At 39.6% G+C, this 19,584-nt stretch overlaps 2 protein-coding genes across 2 annotated transcripts in view; one reads left to right on the forward strand and one right to left on the reverse strand.

Annotated features, from left to right (window-relative positions):
* Positions 1 to 38: 38 nt before the first annotated feature.
* LOC306794288 (cyclic nucleotide-gated channel beta-3-like) lies at positions 39 to 14,147 on the forward strand (the record flags this gene model as incomplete). The annotated part of the gene is made up of 18 exons (XM_079292327.1): positions 39 to 131; positions 3,478 to 3,538; positions 6,936 to 6,951; positions 6,998 to 7,155; positions 7,244 to 7,540; positions 7,629 to 7,841; positions 8,001 to 8,053; positions 8,998 to 9,084; positions 9,207 to 9,271; positions 9,727 to 9,849; positions 11,970 to 12,111; positions 12,228 to 12,387; positions 12,553 to 12,650; positions 12,744 to 12,827; positions 12,964 to 13,082; positions 13,421 to 13,573; positions 13,767 to 13,911; positions 14,124 to 14,147. The coding sequence occupies 18 exons, from the start codon at positions 39 to 41 to the stop codon at positions 14,145 to 14,147; spliced, it is 2,091 nt and encodes a 696-aa protein (XP_079148453.1).
* Positions 14,148 to 14,653: 506 nt separating this feature from the next.
* Positions 14,654 to 19,584, reverse strand: part of nsmaf (neutral sphingomyelinase (N-SMase) activation associated factor) — a 16,303-nt gene continuing 11,372 nt past the window's right edge. The window contains exons 23-31 of the mRNA XM_079292507.1: positions 17,957 to 18,015; positions 17,450 to 17,517; positions 17,294 to 17,361; positions 17,086 to 17,209; positions 16,779 to 16,862; positions 16,475 to 16,625; positions 16,054 to 16,156; positions 15,431 to 15,540; positions 14,654 to 15,219 (exon numbers count right to left, since the gene is read on the reverse strand). Of these exons, the coding sequence (XP_079148633.1) occupies positions 15,125 to 15,219; positions 15,431 to 15,540; positions 16,054 to 16,156; positions 16,475 to 16,625; positions 16,779 to 16,862; positions 17,086 to 17,209; positions 17,294 to 17,361; positions 17,450 to 17,517; positions 17,957 to 18,015 (862 nt within the window). The 3' untranslated portion in view covers positions 14,654 to 15,124. The remainder of the gene's footprint in view (positions 15,220 to 15,430; positions 15,541 to 16,053; positions 16,157 to 16,474; positions 16,626 to 16,778; positions 16,863 to 17,085; positions 17,210 to 17,293; positions 17,362 to 17,449; positions 17,518 to 17,956; positions 18,016 to 19,584) is intronic.

Below are 19,584 nucleotides of genomic sequence, written 5' to 3' on the forward strand. Positions count from 1 at the left end.
GGTTGGCCTGTTTGCTGTAGCCCACACCGAGCCCCACCATGTTCAGCAGGTTTAAAAAGTTGATGGGGGCTCCTGAGCCTCCCTCTGGCGAAGGTGAGGCCACGCCTCCTACCCCACCTCCACCAGCTAAGGTAAGGCCTGGCCTCTTTTTAATATCTTACTATAAAACACCTGGAACAGAAAGGTGTTTCGAAAACATTTCTTTACCTTCATGTTTGTATAATCTGCATTTTTTCATATTTATTTTAGGTTTAGGGGAATGTGTATTAGCATGTGTGCACCATTGCATTAATCAGGTTCAGTACTCGCTACCTGCTCGTCACACTGTTTTAAAGGTAAGCCGTGGCTGGTAAATCAGATCAACTCTGAAGCAGCTTGGCACTGATGAAGGCCAGTCACTGCAGCTTCAGCAGGGAGGGTGGGCCTGCATGGGTGGATTTACTGTTGCTGGTTTACTGCTGGGCCTTCAATATGTTTCCTCAAACTGAGGAAGGGGACGCTGCTGAGGATGAACTACAAGTGTAGTTATGTACACACCTTAATCATCAGCAAATATCAGAAGTGAAACCTACTTAGCCCTTTGACATTTGCATGCTTTATTCACTTACAAACACTTACAGCTGATTGTTGGGCTTTGTCCCTTTTTGTCTCAAGACGTTGTTTGTCCACTTTCATCTGCACACTGGTACCAGTATTGTTTATTTACAGGAAGAAAAGCCCCCTGAAAAGGATGACAAAGAGCAGCCAAAGAAAGAGGACAAAAAAGAAGAAGGGAAGACAGAGGGGGACAGAAAAGAAGAGAAGAAAGAAGAAGAGCCCATGAAGGAAGAACCACAACCAGGTGAGAGGTCTAATATTTTGAGCTGATGTGGCTGCACGCAGATCATTGACACTTTGTCTTTCTGATTACAGATAAGGAGTTTTATCTGTAGTCAGAGGAATGAGTCAATGAACTCAGACATGTTAAGACCAGTGTCTGAGCAATATAGGTGCACGCTGTTTACATAAAATATTGTAAATATAGCATCTGTTATGCAGCTTTGCAGCTGATTAATTGATATCAGGAAGAAGGCCATGTACTATTCACATCACTTTACGTCCTCGCCAAGTACAGTAAATGCACAGGAAGTGGCATGAAGTACACCTTGTTCATACATTTCAGAAGCTAGTGTAGTAAAGTAATCTAGGTTGCTTTGATTTTCATCTCATGGATCTTTATTTTCATCATTTGTGAATGTGACGAGTCTCACTTCAGGGTGACATTTAATATTGTCAATATTGTCTTTGTTTAGTCCCTTTCCTGTTTTTCTTCTCTTGATTTGTTTTACTTCCTGTTTTTGTGAGCTTTCCCTCCTTTTGATTGTCTACCCTGCCCTGGTCAGTTTATCCTGTCCTGCACTCGCCTCATCTCCTGCTCAGCTGTTCCCACTTCCCTTGGTAGTCAGTTTATACCAGCTTAGTTCCGTTCTTCTTTGCCGGCTCATTATCTTTGCTGGAGTTTTGTTTGCTGTTTACCTGTTTTCTGCCTGCTTGCTGTTACCTGCCTGCCTGCATTTGGACTCACTGCCTGTAAGCTTTTTTGCAATAGATCTTTGAACTGCACCAGTCTGTCAGTCCTCATCTGCATTTGGGTCCTTCCCTTGCTCACCTTAACTGTGACAAAATATCCTCCTAAAGACTGCATAATGTTCTTTAAATCTATTTCTGTCCAGCTCCCTAGCGCACTTTTATTAGAAATCATAAGAACCATGCTAATCTGCACTTTTTTGTAATTGTTATTTTAGCTTTTAATCTGAATGTATACTCCATTTAGTAGAGATCATATATTTATCAGATTCTTGAGCAAAAGTTTACTTCAAATATTTATTTCTAAATGATTTATTTTTATGAATTAAAATCTGCAAGAAGGTAGGGGGTCTATTACAGTAATTAAAATTATTAAAAAGGAAAATGTGCCACCTCTTGTGGCTGTCTAATCAATGCTGATAACTGTATTGCAATGAAGAAATTAATTCCCCAGTGCGTGCTACTGTATATTGACCAATAAAGCTGATTTCTCCTGTTCGCTGAGCCCTGCCTATACATGTACCAGGATGCATTGTGCGAGCTGTGATTTTGTACGTTACACAAACTGGCCCAATCCCAATGTAAGGCCTTAAACCCTGAACTCTCAGGGATGACATCACCTGATAAATGGTTGAGTGTGAAAGAGAAAGGCCCAATCCCAGGCCAAATCCCAATGTCCCACCTTACGGACTCACGGACTTTGAGGCGCGCTCCCGCGAAGTCCGTGAGGGTTTAGGGCTGTCCCACTGTCAAATCATCGAGTGTTTGAGGGCTCTCTTGCAGACATTTTGAGCCCTTTATGAACAAATGAAAAAATGAACATGAAATCAGAGAATATTTATTTATTCATCAAATATTTGATTTTGTCATTTAACCTGTTTTGACAAAAACGAGTAAATATATTATATGAAATCACCTCATCTTGTGAGGAAAGAGCCTGGAAGACTTTCAAAACAGGGAGTACAAAGTATAAAATAAATACCCACAATTGTACATCATATCTTTTGTCGTTTTCATGGTAAACGTGATATATTGCAGCAAAGTGCTGTCCCATTCCTATTTACACCATTTCAAGCCCTCAGTCTCTCACACTCACCCACTTACCAGGTCACGTCAGTAAATCCTTGAGGGTTCAGGGTTTGAGGCTTTAGGGGGCACATTGGGATTGGGCCCATGCTTCCATTGCTAATCCTGTGTTCAACGTCACATTGCTATGAATTGTGGGTAATTCCCTTGTGCAAAGTCTGCAGAAATGAAAATTTACAGAAAGGGCTCAAGATGTCTGTGAGAGAGCCCTCAAAACGTTCTGATTTGACAATGGGACAGCTCTAAACCCTCACAGACTTTACAGGAGCGCGATTGGGCTGCTGTCTTTTTTCAGTCTGATTGATTGACAAAATAAACTGTCAAAATCTCAAAGGAAATATTAACATTTCATTCAAACTGAACAGCTGCCCCACTGAAGTGTCTCCTGAGCAGATCTCACTCATTCTTTGGCGCTGACCATTAAATTAGAAAAATATAACATAAATCGCCTTGCTGGTCTTGGTTGTTTGTTTTTGGGATCCTGAAGGTCTCCATTACACCTCTGTCCCAGTGAGGAGAAAAACCTTTCATGCGTAGCTACGCACACACGGCTCTCTCTCTGGGTATGGCATCTAAAAGACCATTGCAGGAGAATGTTTCTGTTTCTGTTGGTATCAGAGGGCAATTTCAGTAAAGGAACCACAAAGTTGTTCGCTCTCAGCAGCTAAAGTGATAAAGGGTCTTCATCAGCCGTATCCTGGAGCGGCCTCTCTCCGGCTGAATACAGACAAATATCCATGTCAGCCAAAACAATGTAAAAATGTAAAACCCTTTGATATGGTTGCTAGAAATTGACTAAAGAGTGCTGCTGTATTTCTCTTCCAGCTCCTGCTTCAGGACCGGCCCCTGCTTCTCCTGCTCCTGCTGCTGCTCCTGTTGCTGAAGGGTAAGAATTGATCCTATGTTGTGTCTATCTAATGTCGTGCAAGTAAGGATAGGCTCCAGTCCCTTGCGACCCTGCACAGGTTAAGTGTGTATGGGATTTGGATGGACATGTCAGTACTACTGACATTTCAATCTTTTAAAAGGGACCTTAATTCAGAATTCTTTTTCTTTCTGAAATACAAATTTTTCGATAACATTTGCTTTTTAGTCACAATCTCATCACAAATGATTTGAAACATTATTGTTGGAATGCTGTTAAGCAACTGTTGTTCTTCGAATCTTTATTCAACTTCTTCCCTATTTCTTCCGTCCCACCTCTTCTTCTCCATTTTTTAAGGTACAGAAACCATTCAACTATCAAAATGTTCAGCTCTTTCATCAGAGGGGTGCTATGACTTTTCATATTTCTAACTTTTAAACTTTTTGAATTGTTAAGCTTTTTATTTTCAATGGGATCTCTATGGAGAATATTTTCAAATCCTCTTAAACTTCTTCAACTTTCAAATCCTTCAACTTCCTCATACTTTCAGCTACAGACACAATTTCAACTTTCAAATGTTGAGAAAACCCTTAACTATTGCCAACATGGTTCAGCTTTTTGATATCTTTTAAACTTTTTGAACTGCAGCAATTTAACTTTTATGATTTTTCAGCCCTTTTCTGACTTTATAATGGGTGTGTATTGCGCAGCTTAGAGTGCGTGATGTCACCGCTAGAGTGAAGAGCAGCTTGAGATTCTTGTGAAAAAAACATTTGTGTTTTGCCACTGTGTCCACAATCTTCACTCTTCATGCGTAATTTCTGGATGTAGAAGAAGCTAATATTGTCCTTTCGTAGAAAAATGACTGTGGAATCCCACAGATTTCCACATTTGACACAGAAGCCGTTAATTGAGAGGAAAACCAACTTTCTGCTCCATAGAGACCAATGTTAAATTTTGCTTCAAAAACATCTTCCACAGAACACGGTACCCCATTTATATATCTTTCCCCCCCGCCCCCACCACACACACACGCCATTTTAAAATAAAAGCCCCACAGAATGAATCCTAACTGAAATGCTTGTGATGAGCCTGTCATTTAATAACCGGTTGGTGTTTATCTAACATTATGATTCTGTCTCCTCTCCCCTTCTCCCCCACACCCCACACCCCATTTCAAAATAAAAGCCCCAGAGAGTGAACTCTAACTGAACTGCTTGTGATGAAGCCTGTAATTTAATAACCTCTGTTTATGTGTGTCAAACATGATGCTTATGTCTCCTCTCCCCCTCCCTCCCCCACCCAGTCCCACCCTTTCAAAATAAAAGCCTCATGGATTAACTGTATTTAAACATTTAGCTCAAAATTAGGCTTTTTTGTTGAAATAATGAATGCTCTTACTAATACTGCAACAACGACTACTACTGCTAATATTTCTAGAATTACGACTATTACTTCTGCTCCACATATCTAGAACAAAGTCCCAGAAAGCTGCAGGTCTGCTGAGACCCTCAGCTCATTTAAATCAAGATTGAAGACTTTTCTGTTTGCTGCTGCCTTTTAATTGAACCACATTCAATTCATATATTAATCAATTTCCTGCATTTCTGTATTTTACTACTGCATTTTATTTCTTGCACTGTTTTTTAATGTTTTAATGAATGTTCTTAATTGTTTTTAAATCTCCTTTTCTTTTGCCTTATGTTTTGATGCTTTTAATGGTTTTATGTGAAGCACTTTGAATTACCTCGTTGTTGAAATGTGCTATACAAATAAACTTGCCTTGCCTTGCCTTACTACTGCTGCTGCTACTACTTCTACTACAACTTTTGCTGTTGCTACTATTATTAGTGCTATTACTGCTACCATCAATATTATTACTACCACTACTGCTATTACTACCACTACTACTATTACTTATACTACAACTGCTACTACTGCTATTCATGCTACTAGTACTAATACTACTACAGCTATTAGTACGACTGCTACTAGTACTACTACTACTACTTCAAATACTGCCATTACTTTTACTACTACTACTACTACTGTTATATTAAATACCACGACCACTACTACAGCTATTACTACTACTACTACTGATACGCGGCTACTACTTCTTCTAAATACAAATACTTCTAAATACTAATACTTCTACTACAACTTCTACTACTACTACAAATATCACTACTACTACTACTACTACTACTAGTAGTAGTAGTTATTCTAATGATACTAATACTTCTACTAATAATACTTCTACTACAACTTATACTCCTACAAATATCACGACTGATGCATTTTTTTAAGCCTCAGAAACAGTTCAAATGTCAATTTTCAGCTCTTTCAGAAGAGGTGTGATATGACCTTTCATATTTGTAATCTTTAAACTTTTTGAATTATTAAGGTTTTTGCAATTTGTTTTTGAATTGGATATCTATTTTCAGCAATTTATTTGCGATTAATTTCAGTTTTCAGCATTCCAACGCATTTTCAGCAGGAAATGCTTTTTCTAGTTAGCTATACCCTACTCATACTTACAGTATATTAAGTGTCTGTGTAGCTGTATAATGACAATGTTTGAGAGCATCTGATCTAAAGTGTGACACAAGTACAGTGTGGTACTTTGTGTGGTACAACCTGGTGAACAAATATACCTCCAGAAATGTTAGTGCAGATGTTCCTTTATATGTGATTGTTTTTTTTTACTTTGTAGCATTCAGTATTTACATAATTTCCAAATTTAAGACATAACTGTTCCTGCTAATATCAGCCATTTAAAATCTAAACTTGTTAAATTTAATCTCCGAATACAGAACTATCTATAACGGATAGAACAGTATGAGTAGCTGCAAGCTCTGCAGCCTGCATTGTTTCAGCGCTCCTCACAATACGTACAGTGGACGTACTGTGTGCTAGTTCCATGATCACAGTGCGACTCTCAGCCTGTGACTCCAAAAGTAGGAAAGGCGATTAGGAGCTTAGTGATATTTGTGACTGAGGACGATCACTTAGAGCATTCACATGCAAGTGAAATACTCAAAGCCAGAATTAATTTTGTTCTTTGCAGATGATTTAATGAATTTATGTTTTTTTGTATTGGCAAATGAACAATTGCTGAAATAGAGATTAGAGAGGTTTTAATATAACATATTCATAAAATACTATGTTTTCTCTTGGGTTCAGATAAAAGTGAAAACAGAAGTCCAACGTGTTTGTAATATAGATTATTATGAGATAGAGCTAATTTAGGGTTGTGTGTCTGCTTTTTCTTCCATCTCTGCAGATGAATAGTGACAATAATTACATGAACTATACTGCCACATTTGCAAAATTGTCCCATTTAACTGAGGATACTCTTCACCATATAAAATGATTCTCCAACTCAGCCCCCTCACTTTCCTCCTCTCTGATTTAGCATCTCCTTTTCTCTGGTAATCTTTTATTCACCCTTATTTTTCCTTTGCTCCCTGTTTTCAGGGAAGAGGCCCCTCTTCCTCCTCCACCTGTTGTCTACTTCCGTGAAATAGATGATACGCTCAGAAGTATAATAAAGAAGGCAAAAGAGCGGACACAGCTCCTCAGAGAGAAAGCCATAGACCCTTATGCCACTTCGCCAGAAATCACCCCACCTGTCAGTAAGTACGGACATGTTCAAAGCAACATGCAGACAGAAAACAGGCCAAAGGGCCATTTAACTCTCCGTCACTCTCTTTGTCTGCTTAGCACCTATTCTAAGGAAGGAGGACTACATCAGATTGAAGGAAGAGGAGCGAATAGCAAAAGAAGAAGTGGCCAAAAAGAAAGCAGAGGAGGCGGCCAAAAAGGCAGAGGAGAAGAAGAAAAGGGACGAGGAGAAAAGGCTGGAGGCAGAGAAGAAAGCCGAGGAGGAGAGGCTGGTGGAGGAGGCCAAGAAGAAAGCGAAGCTCCTCCCAGACATCAGCTGCTCCTTCTTCGATGTCCTCTTCCGTCCAATGGAGAACCAGATGGATGTCACACTGGGCCAAACCTTAGATCCTTTAGGTATGTATGGTGCACACAGGGAACAGGGCAGCTGAGATTAAATGAACATAAACACAACAAATAAACCTGTATGTCTTTTTCTCTCCAGATCGTCGGTACATTGCCTGGTTGTCAGTGGTAGCGTTGGCATTCAACTACAACATTTGGTTTTGCACTGAGCGGTTGGTTTTCCCTTTCCATAATGAAACCAACAACCGCTACTGGATATTTTTCGACATTCTTAGTGATCTAGTGAATGTTAATGACATCACTGTTTGGCAGCCCCGACTACAGTTTGTCAAAGCCGGAGATGTTATTGTAAGTCACAAAACTAAATTGAGCGCCACAATGAGTGACTTGTGTGTAATCTGTGACAGTTTGCATGTTGTTAAACTCGCCTGAACTGTAAAACGGTGTGTGATTGGTCACTGGTGTGATTGGTCACTGGTGTGAGGGCTGTCCACACCGGAGCTCAGAGCAGCTAAGGCTGCAGCCGCCTTCTACATACATTATCGGAAATCACAACGATTTAAGGTGAGATGGTAATGATATGTCAAGTAGTGGAAACTAACGAAGTACATTTACAAGTACTGCAATTAAATACAGTAAAATGTCTCATTATATTTGTACATTACTTCATTATTAGGGTGATTCTGTCTCCACTTCATTTATCTGACAGCCGTAGTTACTGGCTAATATAACTATGAAATATAAGACGACGCTAACCTCTCGCCCTTAGGTCTAGGTATAGTTTTGTATGATACCAGCAGCTTCACACTAGCTTTAAAACTGAGCCCGCTAAAGCCTCTGAAAGACAGTATGTCTGTTGGATTGTCAACAGGTAAAAGATTAAACCGTTGGTTGCCAACCTTTTTGGATTGTGACCCCTTACAACAAAACAGTGTTTGTTCATGTGTCAGATGACAGAGTTCATAGCAGTTCCATCGAAGAGACAGTTCCCACCTTAACTTCTCACATAGTTTAATTTCAAAAACTGCCCATGGGCAGAACTGCTCAAAGAACTGAAATGAGTCATTATTTCTCAAAAAAAGTAAAGCATTATTACAAATGTGTGCTGCAGACCTCTGTTTTGTCTGTATTATCTTATTATCTCAGATTTGTCTTGTGACCCAGCTGCGAGGGTTAAATACTATTATAGTGCATCAGTATTAACAATCTAATAATGTCATAAATAATAATATATCAGTAATTTACCTTTACTTTAATGATTGAAGTAGATTTAGCAGATAATTTTACTTGAGTCAAATTTTAAATGAAGGACCTTTACTGGTATTTTCTCAATGTGTTACCACTTATTTTACTTCAGTAAATTATCTTCTTACTTCCTCCACCAATGTGTGTGTCCCGCCAAAGTTAATCTTTTGCGGGAGTTATGGGGATCAAATCATGAAATTTAACAAACCTGTTATGAAACAAATCCAAGTTTTACATTTTGTTTTTTATTCCTCTCTTTTTAGATTGATATCTTCAGCATCCTCCCCTTTGACCTTCTCTGCCTGCACTTTGAATTCTCCGCCATATACCGAGTCAACCGCTTCATCAGGGTAGGCAGCCAAATGATCCTGTTTACTAATGATGTAAATGAAGAAAACAATGTAAATGTAAATATTTTAGTTTCAAAAGGCTTCATATATCCAGTCCTTGTTTGCTTTCTTGTGTGTTCCAGATGGAGTCCTTCTTTGATTTCAGCGATAAACTTGAGAGTATCATGGCCAAGGCCTACATCTGGAGGTAAATGCTCCTGGAACAAAGACAGGAAAAAATCAATACTATCTTTTTTTTAAATCAAATTCTCAGTACAGTTTGTAAACTTCTACTGTTAGATCAACTGTACGGTTGAGTTGTTAAGTTGGCTGTAAGCAGAAAATGGTGCTTGTTCAGAGTTACCATTTACTTTTCAATTGCTTGTCGTTTCGTCTTTGTACATACATTGTTTGGATATTACCTGACACTCCTGTTCAAACTCTACAGATTATACATTGTTCTGAATACTCAGTCATCAATTTTATTTGTTACGTTTTGCATCTTCTGCTTTTTTTCACAGCCAGTATATATGCTGTTATTTGTTTTGTTTATAGTTTTTCCACTACTTTATCATAGTACTTGCAACTAAAATGACCATTACGGTATACACTGATTGGTTCAGTTTCTTCTAATGCTTTTCTATCGCTGTCTTTCTAACGCAGAGTGACTCGCACCGCAGGTTACCTGCTCTTCGTCCTCCATCTCAACAGCTGTGCGTACTACATTGCCTCCATGCACCAGGGTATTAAGACGACCACATGGGTGTATAATGGAGAGGGCATGGCGCATGTACTTTTTAAAATTTTGTCTCAATTGTGATTTATTCAGTTCAATTTTGTATAGCCCAAAATCACAAATTTGCCTCAGAGGACTTTACAATCTGTACACATACAACATCCTCTGTCCCAGAACCCTCACATCGGAACTTGAAAAACTCCCCCAGAAAACCTTTAACGGGGAGAAAAGAGGAAGAGACCTTAGGGAGAGCAACAGAGGAGGGATCCCTCTCCCAGGATGGACAGAAGTGCAATATGTGTCATGTGTACAGAAGGAACAACATAACATAGTTACAACACATTCAATGCATATGACAGAATTACGCCAGGAGATTTATAGACGTCGTTGCCAGAGCTCTCCGTGGTGCTGAAAACCTGAGAGCCAACCCCTCTTTGTGACTCTGTCCATGGTGCTGAAAATGACTATTGTAAATCCCTCCCTATTTACTGTGCCGGTGCACTGCTAGTTGAAAACATGTCTGTTCAGAACAAGCCAAATTATTGTCCCGTGGTGTTGCTGCCTGCGGCTCATACAATCAGCATCGCTCTCAACACTGCACTTCCAACACCTGCCACAAAATAGTTGCGTCACACACACAAGTAGCGGCTACTCACGGTGAGAAACACCAGGGAAATGCACTCTCGTTCATACGAAAAAACTCCACCAGGGTCAGACTTTACTGAAGGCAAGGCAGGCAACCTGGGCCTGAAGGGAATTCCTTCAAATTTAGCATACACGTCAAGATGGATTCTGGGATGAACTAATTACATTGATGTGACCTCACGTCTGTCCTAATCTTGTGAAAGCGATATCTCAAGAATGGCTGGAGGGAAACATCCATTTGGAATTAAAGGATGAACTAGTTGATTGTTGTGGATAAAGGGCAACGTGACCTCACAAAATGCATTTTTAGCCATAACTCAAGAATTCATATGCCAATTATGAAAATGTTACACTGTCTAAATTAATTATGATGATAAAGAGACTACATTTTGGGAAAACATGGGTGAAAAGTGCAACTTGACTGGTTGGCAGAGGCATACAACCGCAAGGTGGTAATTATAGTTTATGACATACTATATCATACCACTTTTTAAAGGCATACCAACATTTTTACTAACATTTTCATAACATAATATACTATGACCTTTTTATATGAAATGTTTTATGGTAAACTACACTGTGATACTTTTCATGACATACCACATGGTTACTTTTTGGCACACTATACTCTAAGCCTGTTTTAGCTTAATGTTATACCATGACATTTTCATGACATACTATGCTATGAATTTTCACACATAATGTACTATGTCTTGACTTTTCATTAAAATAAATGCCTTTTTATGATGCATGTAATTATTTTTGGACATACAACACTGACTTTCTATTGCTTTCCATTTCATTTCATAGTATACAACTACTTTTCTTTTCGTTTTTTCAAAGTAAACTATTGCTTTTTCATAACTTATTTGACATACTATACTATAAATATTTTGACTTTTTATACATTTGCACACTACCATTACTTTTAAAATTCTTTATCAATTATGTATTTTGCTTGTAACTTTTTGGGACATACCATTCTTGGACTTTTTGACAAACTATACCGTTACATTTTTTATTATTATTACACTATGAATTTATGTTTTGTACATACTATTCTATGACATTTTCTTGGCATACTGTACTGTGACTCTTTATTGCAAAGTTAAGCTTGATTTTAAATAACTTTGTATGTGGCATACTAATGAGTTTTTTAGGAAATACATACAATAATATCTTAATCATGTCTGTATGTGCGTGCACAGTTTCATCCGATTTCTGAATGCGATATCTCTGGAACGTTTTATGGGCATCTCATATTTTGCACAAACATCGACTTTGTCAAGGATGAACGGATTAGAATTTGTTTTTAAAGTCACCTCACAAAACAAGTTTTTGAGCATAACTCAAGAATTATCATGCCCATATGCTAATTTCACACAAATGTCCAATAGAATAACATGATGAAGTGATGACATTTTGGACAGATCTTGGTGTACACTGTAACTCGACTGTTTGGCGACCGCAAGGCATTAATTCTTGTTATCGAAATAAAATGAAGATGTACTCTGTCCTTCCACAGGTACCTGCGTTGTTACTACTTTGCAGTCCGCAGTCTTATCAACATCGGTGGTCTTCCAGAGCCTGTAACCACCTTTGAGATAACATTTCAGTTGACCAACTTTTTTATTGGCGTCTTTGTGTTCTCTAGTTTGATTGGACAGGTAGGTTTGTATATTTATAACTATCATATCACACCTCCTACCAAAAGCTTATCTTCACAATGTATATTGGAATCAAACACGCTCCCTGTCCATCTGTCTTTCTTTCGCTCTCTCAGATGAGAGATGTCATAGGAGCAGCAACAGCAGGAAAGACATATTTCAGGACATCTATGGATGGCTGTGTTGACTACATGAATACCTACGGGATCCCCAAATCTGTCCAGAACAGAATCCGGACCTGGTACAACTACACCTGGACAGCTCAGGGCATGCTGAGTGAGTCTAAACAATTCTTAAGTCAGAAATGACAAAAACCTACTGAGACACTTAAGCTCTCACATGATCCAGAATAATATCAAAATGACAAAGCAATTTTTCAGATATGTCAAGAATTTGCTTTTAAAAGCTTACTGTATGTTAAGCTATCTGTGTCCCTTCCAGACGAGTCTGAGGTGCTGGACAGCATGCCTCTGGTGATGAAAACTGCCATCGCTGTGGACATCAACCTGACAACCTTTCAGAAGATCACACTGTTTCAGGTGAGTCAGCAGTCACCATGTCCTCCTAATAATTTGAGAGAATTAAAGAAAATGTGATATGTGGAATTGGATACATGATATTGTCTCTTCCAGGGCTGTGACCAGCAGATGTTGGTGGACATGTTGCTGAGGCTCAAGTCAATTGTCTATCTACCGGGAGACTTTGTTGTGAAGAAAGTGAGTACATGTGTTTGTGTGTAAATGATAAACCTTGGCGATCATCATGAAGCAAATAAACAATAACATATTCAAGGTTTCATTATCTGAGTGTAATGATGACCTCTGCGTTCATGTTCTGCATCTTCCTCTGCAGGGCGACATCGGTAAAGAGATGTACGTCATCAAAAGTGGTGCGGTGCAGGTGGTGGGAGGACCCGACAACAGTATTGCGTTTGTCACACTGAAGGCTGGATGTGTGTTTGGAGAAATCAGGTTTGTCTGCATTTCGTGATCTGTGACAAATAGAACATACAAAAACAAGAGCTGAAGAGAAATTCAACAAGACTTCATTTTCATCATCCAGTAAGTGTCTTGATAAGTATTGTACAAGGAGAACATATTTGCTTCAGTTAAATCTGGTACCATTTTCTTGCCTTAAACAAATATAAACTGTAGTACGGCATAGTATACATAGATGGCTGTAGCAGTGCAGTCATATTGTACAGTCAATATAACCATCAGTCCCCAGCTGCATTTCCCAAGAGACCAATGTTATTTGAAATAGACACTCTGGACACATGGCATTTTGTTTGCCTCTGTCCCCATCACAGTTTACTACAGTCTGCCAAAGATGGAGGAAACAGGCGCACAGCTAACGTGAAAGCGCATGGCTTCGTTAACCTTTTTGTCCTGGAGAAGAAAGATCTGTTTGATATCCTCATCCACTACCCAGAGTCTCAGAAAGTGTTGGCCAGGAAGGGAAGGCAAGTTATTTACAGTCATATTTGGTATGCAAAAGTTTCATTGTGGCTTTGGGTCCATTTTAACAAGTGATTTATCAGCACCAACCTCTAAAAACCGTGGTCAAATCTTTGTGATACTCCATAAAATCCAAATGTGCCAAATCAATTCTGTAATGCAACCCATTAAGGATTGTGTCTGTGTGTGATTGTGAAGGGAACTTACCAAAGCCAAAGGCCCTGCACCTGCACCTGCTAAAACCAATGAGGAGAAGCCGAAAGGTTTGAGATTCCTTGCAGAAAAACCACCAACACTGAAACTAATTAAACTTATTGCCAATTTCCGCAAAGGACTCATCAAGGTAAAGTCTTTACAGTGAGGCAGCATTCTTCATACAGACAACTGGGGTCGTTTGATTTGGTTGTTGACAAGTAGCCTTGCACATTTGTAAATGTTCAGAACATTGATAACTATTTATGATGGGGTAACCGGTACCAAACTTACAGGATACACTGCAGGTTTTACTCAAGACACAATGACATAATGCTTTCTTTTTCTGTCTTATGTCCACAGAAAAGCGATGGGCAGCAGAAATGAAAGTGGGATGTGTGATGAGCTCCACCACATCAAATCTGTATATTACACTTTTCATTGGCGACTGGAAGGCCCACAAGAAGACAGAAACGGGGCATCTGTCATTTGAATCTAATAACAGTCACCTTGTAAATGTCTGTAGATTCCTCAATCATTTGATTTAGCCTGATCGGTGCCAGTATCCAAATCTGATGGTTAACAATATGTTTCAAGTTTGTGTTATTTTTGTATAAAACAATGTTAAGATGTTTATGGTGAAAGCAACACGTACTGTTAAGCGTCAACCTACTAATGTAAAACCTGAGGCATTGCCGGGTTAAAATGTGGTGCTGGAGATGAGCAAACATTAAAGCACTGTGTTTGAAACATACTTAGCTTGTGACATAAAAATGGTTGATGTTTTTGTGGACAATACTATGATGGTTGCAACCTGCAAAGCTCAGAATAACAAAGTTCTCTAGAGGTCAAAGAAATAGTCACAAACAGGAGACAGGAAACAATACTTCTAAAGATCAGTGTTATTTAAATTACAACACCAGAGCAGCCTGAAGCTTGTGACAGATATTTTAAGTCCACTTCACAAAATAAAATGCACATAAAGCTATAGAAACATAATTTAAAAAAAACTGTAACATGACGCATAACAAATACATTTGAAAAGAAATCCACACGTATGTAGAATAAGCTGAAAAAATAAGGTGTGTACACGGTTGTAGCTTCCTGCTCTCATGCACAAAACTGCAATTGGACATTTTCTCTCAATATGCAGATAGCTATGAACTAACATGACTGTATGTGACCTTTTGTCTGGATTTCGAACAGTTTTTAAATCGTCATCTCCCTCCGACTGCTCTGTAATACTGTATATTTGGGTTCAGCTCCTTGCAACTGTTTAATGAGTCTCTGTTCAAAGTCAGATACTTGGCCAGTATGTTGCACTGGGAGTCTCCCCAACACATATGATGTGCACAAACGGTCCTCTAACTCTGGAGCTTCCAGAGGATTATCTGTCTGTCCTCTCCGCCTGTGATCACTGTGGAGCACAGCTCACTCATCCACATGGCTGTGACAGCGCCTGTGCAAAGACATTTTCATAATGAACATATTTAGCATTATAATAACTTACAAAACCCTACTTTATCATATTGCAACGATGTGATGATTAAAACGGTTATTTACATGTAGTATTAGTAGCTAGAGAAATTTGTGCACTTAAAAGCTGTTATACTGTTGCTCAATATAACAAACAAAACGTTCACAAAGATGTTTAACCAGGTGAGATGTACCTGAATGCGCAGGGATCCTTTGGGTGACTGTATTGCTGAGCAGGTCCCACAGCAGGAGGTCTCCAGACTGTCCCCCACACAGCACTGAGTTCCCGTCCCAGCAGAAACACCTGGACCCACAGATGTTAAATCCTTTTGACTTGCAGCATCAGCCAGCACCATGAATACTACTTGTTTTCAATGGCAAACACACACAAGCCAAGACAAAGTTCTGGACTTGGCTTGAACATGGAATACAAATTCTACCACTTGCACAGCAGAAAGCCAATTCAACACAACAGCATTACGAAAACTAAAATATACCAGTTGCAGTTTACGTCCTTTGAGACATTTGTGTGAAATTGTCACAATTCACATATATATTCTGTACTTGTGGCTGAAAATGTGTTTTGTGAGGAAACAGTGAGCTTTGACTGCCAGTTCATCCTTGAGTTCAAGTGGACATTTGAGCAAAGTTGGCAGAAATTCCCTTCAGTTAGTTTTAAGAATGTAGAACCATCCATACATCCATCCATCCATCCATCCATACATCCAGCTTTCTAGGGTCCTTTAACTGCTGTAACCTCTTGGTTCGGGTAAAGCTGCCATCTGCCTTTCATGTTGTGCAGATGCTGTGATCTTACCTCTGCTCCTCCACAGCTTTCACAGTCGAGATCACCATCCCGGTCTGGACGTCAGTAACCTGCATACACGAGTCGGCACCGACACTGAGGACGTGTCGGCTATCTGAGGATGTAAAAATCACAGTTGTTACTTTAGTCGTGGTTTCTAGGTGACCCTGTGTTAACTGTCAATTGTTGGTTGGCTAAATATGGAGGTGCAAGCCAGCACTACCGTAATTACTGTGATCTATACTGACCCTTCAAGACAAAAGCCACAATGCACCACCTGAAAGGCAGTCTCTAAGACTTAGGATCTAATAAACTAAACAAGAACCTCACCTCTTGCACTTCTTGTGAGGGCAGGTGGTGTACTGTACACATGTAACAGTTTCACAACTAAACACCGGCAAAAAGTGGCATACTGGCTCCATTTGACACATACCCGGACTAAAGGCCGTGTGGTGGATATTTCCAGTGTGGCAGTGGACTTGCTGCAGTGTTGCGTAGCTGCTGGTGTCCCAGATGGTGACGGCCCCATCTTTACAGCCAGAAACCAGCAGAGTCCCCGCTGGATTCAAACCAATGGTGTTCACCTGTACATGGGTGTGAGCGAGATTACATGGGGAAAACGAATCTGTATGTTTTGAGTGCTGCTGCCACTTTTCAGTGTTCAGACCCAACTCCCAACAAGTTCAAACTCCTCTGAATGAAGTCAATTAAAATACAGAGTTATCTTCCTCACTCACCCCAGCCTCATGCTCCAACTCAGCCAGTAACTGAAACTGGGATCTCTTGTGACTGGATGAGCTATCAGAAGCGCACTGCCAGACCTGTGAAATGACCAGCATCATCAACTCTTCCCTCTCAACTGAACACGTACATAACCCATAAAAGAAATACATGCACCACATGTGTCTGCAACAACGATGCGATGTTCGCTGACATTGTGTATTATTCGTATCTTTCACTCAACTTGTCCAAATGACAAGATGCCTGATAAATTCATGGCTGGATAACAATCGAATAACCTCATTACAGTACTTGAGTGTTTACCTTCACGGTGGAATCCCAGGACGCAGTGTACAGCCGCTCATCAAACCAACACATCTCACTGACTGCATCATCATGACCCATCAGTGTGTCCTGCCGCCTACCGAATGGGACGGAGTAGAAATAACTAAGGGAGGAGAAACATGTGGGTCAGTGTGTGAAGTCATGCACATCATAATAAAAATCATATGTAGGTAATGACTATACGTACACATTGTTGTCCCAGGAAGAGCACACCACCGTTTTACCATCTGCCAGCATCAAACATGATGATAATGCCTGTAAAATAGCAAAGTGGTTTATTGTTTGGAGAGAGTTCGACGGGACTAGAGGGACGATGAATTGGAAAGTGAATCCAGCTGCATACCATGTTAGAGAAGGACATGCTTCTCTGGAAGTCCTTCAACTCTTTGGAAAACATTTTAAGGGTTGTATCTGGAATAAAGAGTGATACAGATCAGTACCCTTTTTCCCACCAATGAGAAAACAACACTACAGTCAAGGAACATATGGCTTAAACTGAACTGTAATCAGTGCCTTTTGAACCAATCTGCAATCTTGTTCGCCCTTTCTACTTGTAAAATTGTAACCTTAATGCTTCTGATGGACAAACGAATTGCAACTTGAAGTGTTGTGCTATTCCTTTAATTCCTGAGTGAAATTCTGACTGCGATGACATCACTTTGCACCACTATGGTAACAGAAGAACCCCAGAGGGCCACTAGAGGCAGACGTTGCCATAATGCTGAGCACATATAAAATCTCAGCACACAGTAACACTAAACTGCAGTCAGTGCCTGTCTTTTGATCTGTTTTTTGTGCCTCTACAATAATCAATATCTGTCTCTTGATTTATTTAAGATATTCTCTAGACCTTGAGATGTGGAGAAAATAGCGGCTCCATCAAGAGACACAGCGATGCCCGTCACAGCCCTGCACATTCAACAGAAAAACAGAACATATGCATAAATATTCATAAGAAAAACATGGAGGGGAGGACTACTTAATGTAGCAGTCACACTAATACAATTAGCAAAGACAAGAGTGACAAAAATACAGTTGCAACAGAAAAGGTTTCATAAGCAAAGTTTAGAAATGTGAGAAAACACTTTTCTTCAGAGTGGTCGAAAGTAGTGCTGGGCGGTATACGGTTCAATCGGTATACCGGTTCAATCGGTATACCGGTGTTAGTTTCCCGTACGATATGAATTTCTCATAAACTGTCATACGGTGCACAGCCAAAACAACTTCTGTTGCTCTTCAACAGGCAGCAAAATATATTGTTCGCCACTAGGAGTGCTACAGTCGGAGCTAGTTGTCGTACCTGTATTGAGAGGGAACCCTAGTCATGGTCATAACTTTATAACAATTAACAACCCACAACTAACGCTCTTTAACAGGGCAAAACACCACGACACAACAGTTTGTGACAGATAAACAATTTGTAGCACTAATAATTGTACATTTATAAAATTTCTCCGCCGAACTGCATGCTGGGTAAAGCTCGCTAACAGTATGCTAACAGCGGAGAGAGGCTCTGTCGCAGCAGTAACGTTAAATTAAAGAACAGAGCGATGCAGGATGAACAAAGACTGAACAACAAAAGGTATTTAGGTCAGACACATATGCAACACTGATTACCGTAATATGTGTGGTATTTGTTATACATGTACGTTAGTACATAGAGGGTGATAAGAAGCTGTACATGTGGCGGCTTCTTCTTCTTCTTTACATTCCAATGGCGGATCGCAACCTCATTAACGCGGACAATTATTTGTAATGCGCGTTAACGCATTTTCTTTTTTTTGTTATTATAATCTTTTTTTTTGTTTTGTTTTAATTGAAAGACAAGAGACAATACATATACATAACAACAAGAGGTTGACAAGAACAGTGGGATAAAAGCCAGCAAACATCCTATAGTCAGTTGGACATCGCTGCGGTAAAGTCAGCAGACACTCAGATCTCCGTGGTCAACTCAGCAGACACTTACACTTTAGTGCACCTATATGCTGACATTCACGGTAAACACATTTAAACGGCACAGATCGGGAGCGAGTGAAGGACTTTGAAAGTTAGCGGAAACATTAACGTGAGACAACATCCGGTTTCTTCAGACGAACATCCGGTTTTCAGATGCCAACAAAGTATGAATTATATTCACATTAAGTATAAAACATGCTACCGGCATCTCGTGAACCAAATTTTTTGCCCTTTTGTTCATATAGCAGTACTTTTAAAATAAAAGTGCGCAATACACAACTTTTGAATTTATGATTGAACTTTGCCATAACAATGCGATTAATCGCGACACACATCTATAAATAACTAAAGAAATAAACCTAAACAACACAAGGGGAATGTAGGTGAAGAAAACAGAAAGTGACAGAACGGAAGACACGCCACACAAACAGCTGTTCACCGCTCGCTGGCCGGTCGTTTCTTTTCGGCGTTAATTAATTAATGCTTTAACGCGGAAAAAGAAATACCGCGATATACAGT

Source organism: Melanostigma gelatinosum (genome assembly GCF_949748355.1).
Source record: "Melanostigma gelatinosum genome assembly, chromosome: 20".
In the NCBI taxonomy this organism is placed as follows: domain Eukaryota; kingdom Metazoa; phylum Chordata; class Actinopteri; order Perciformes; family Zoarcidae; genus Melanostigma; species Melanostigma gelatinosum.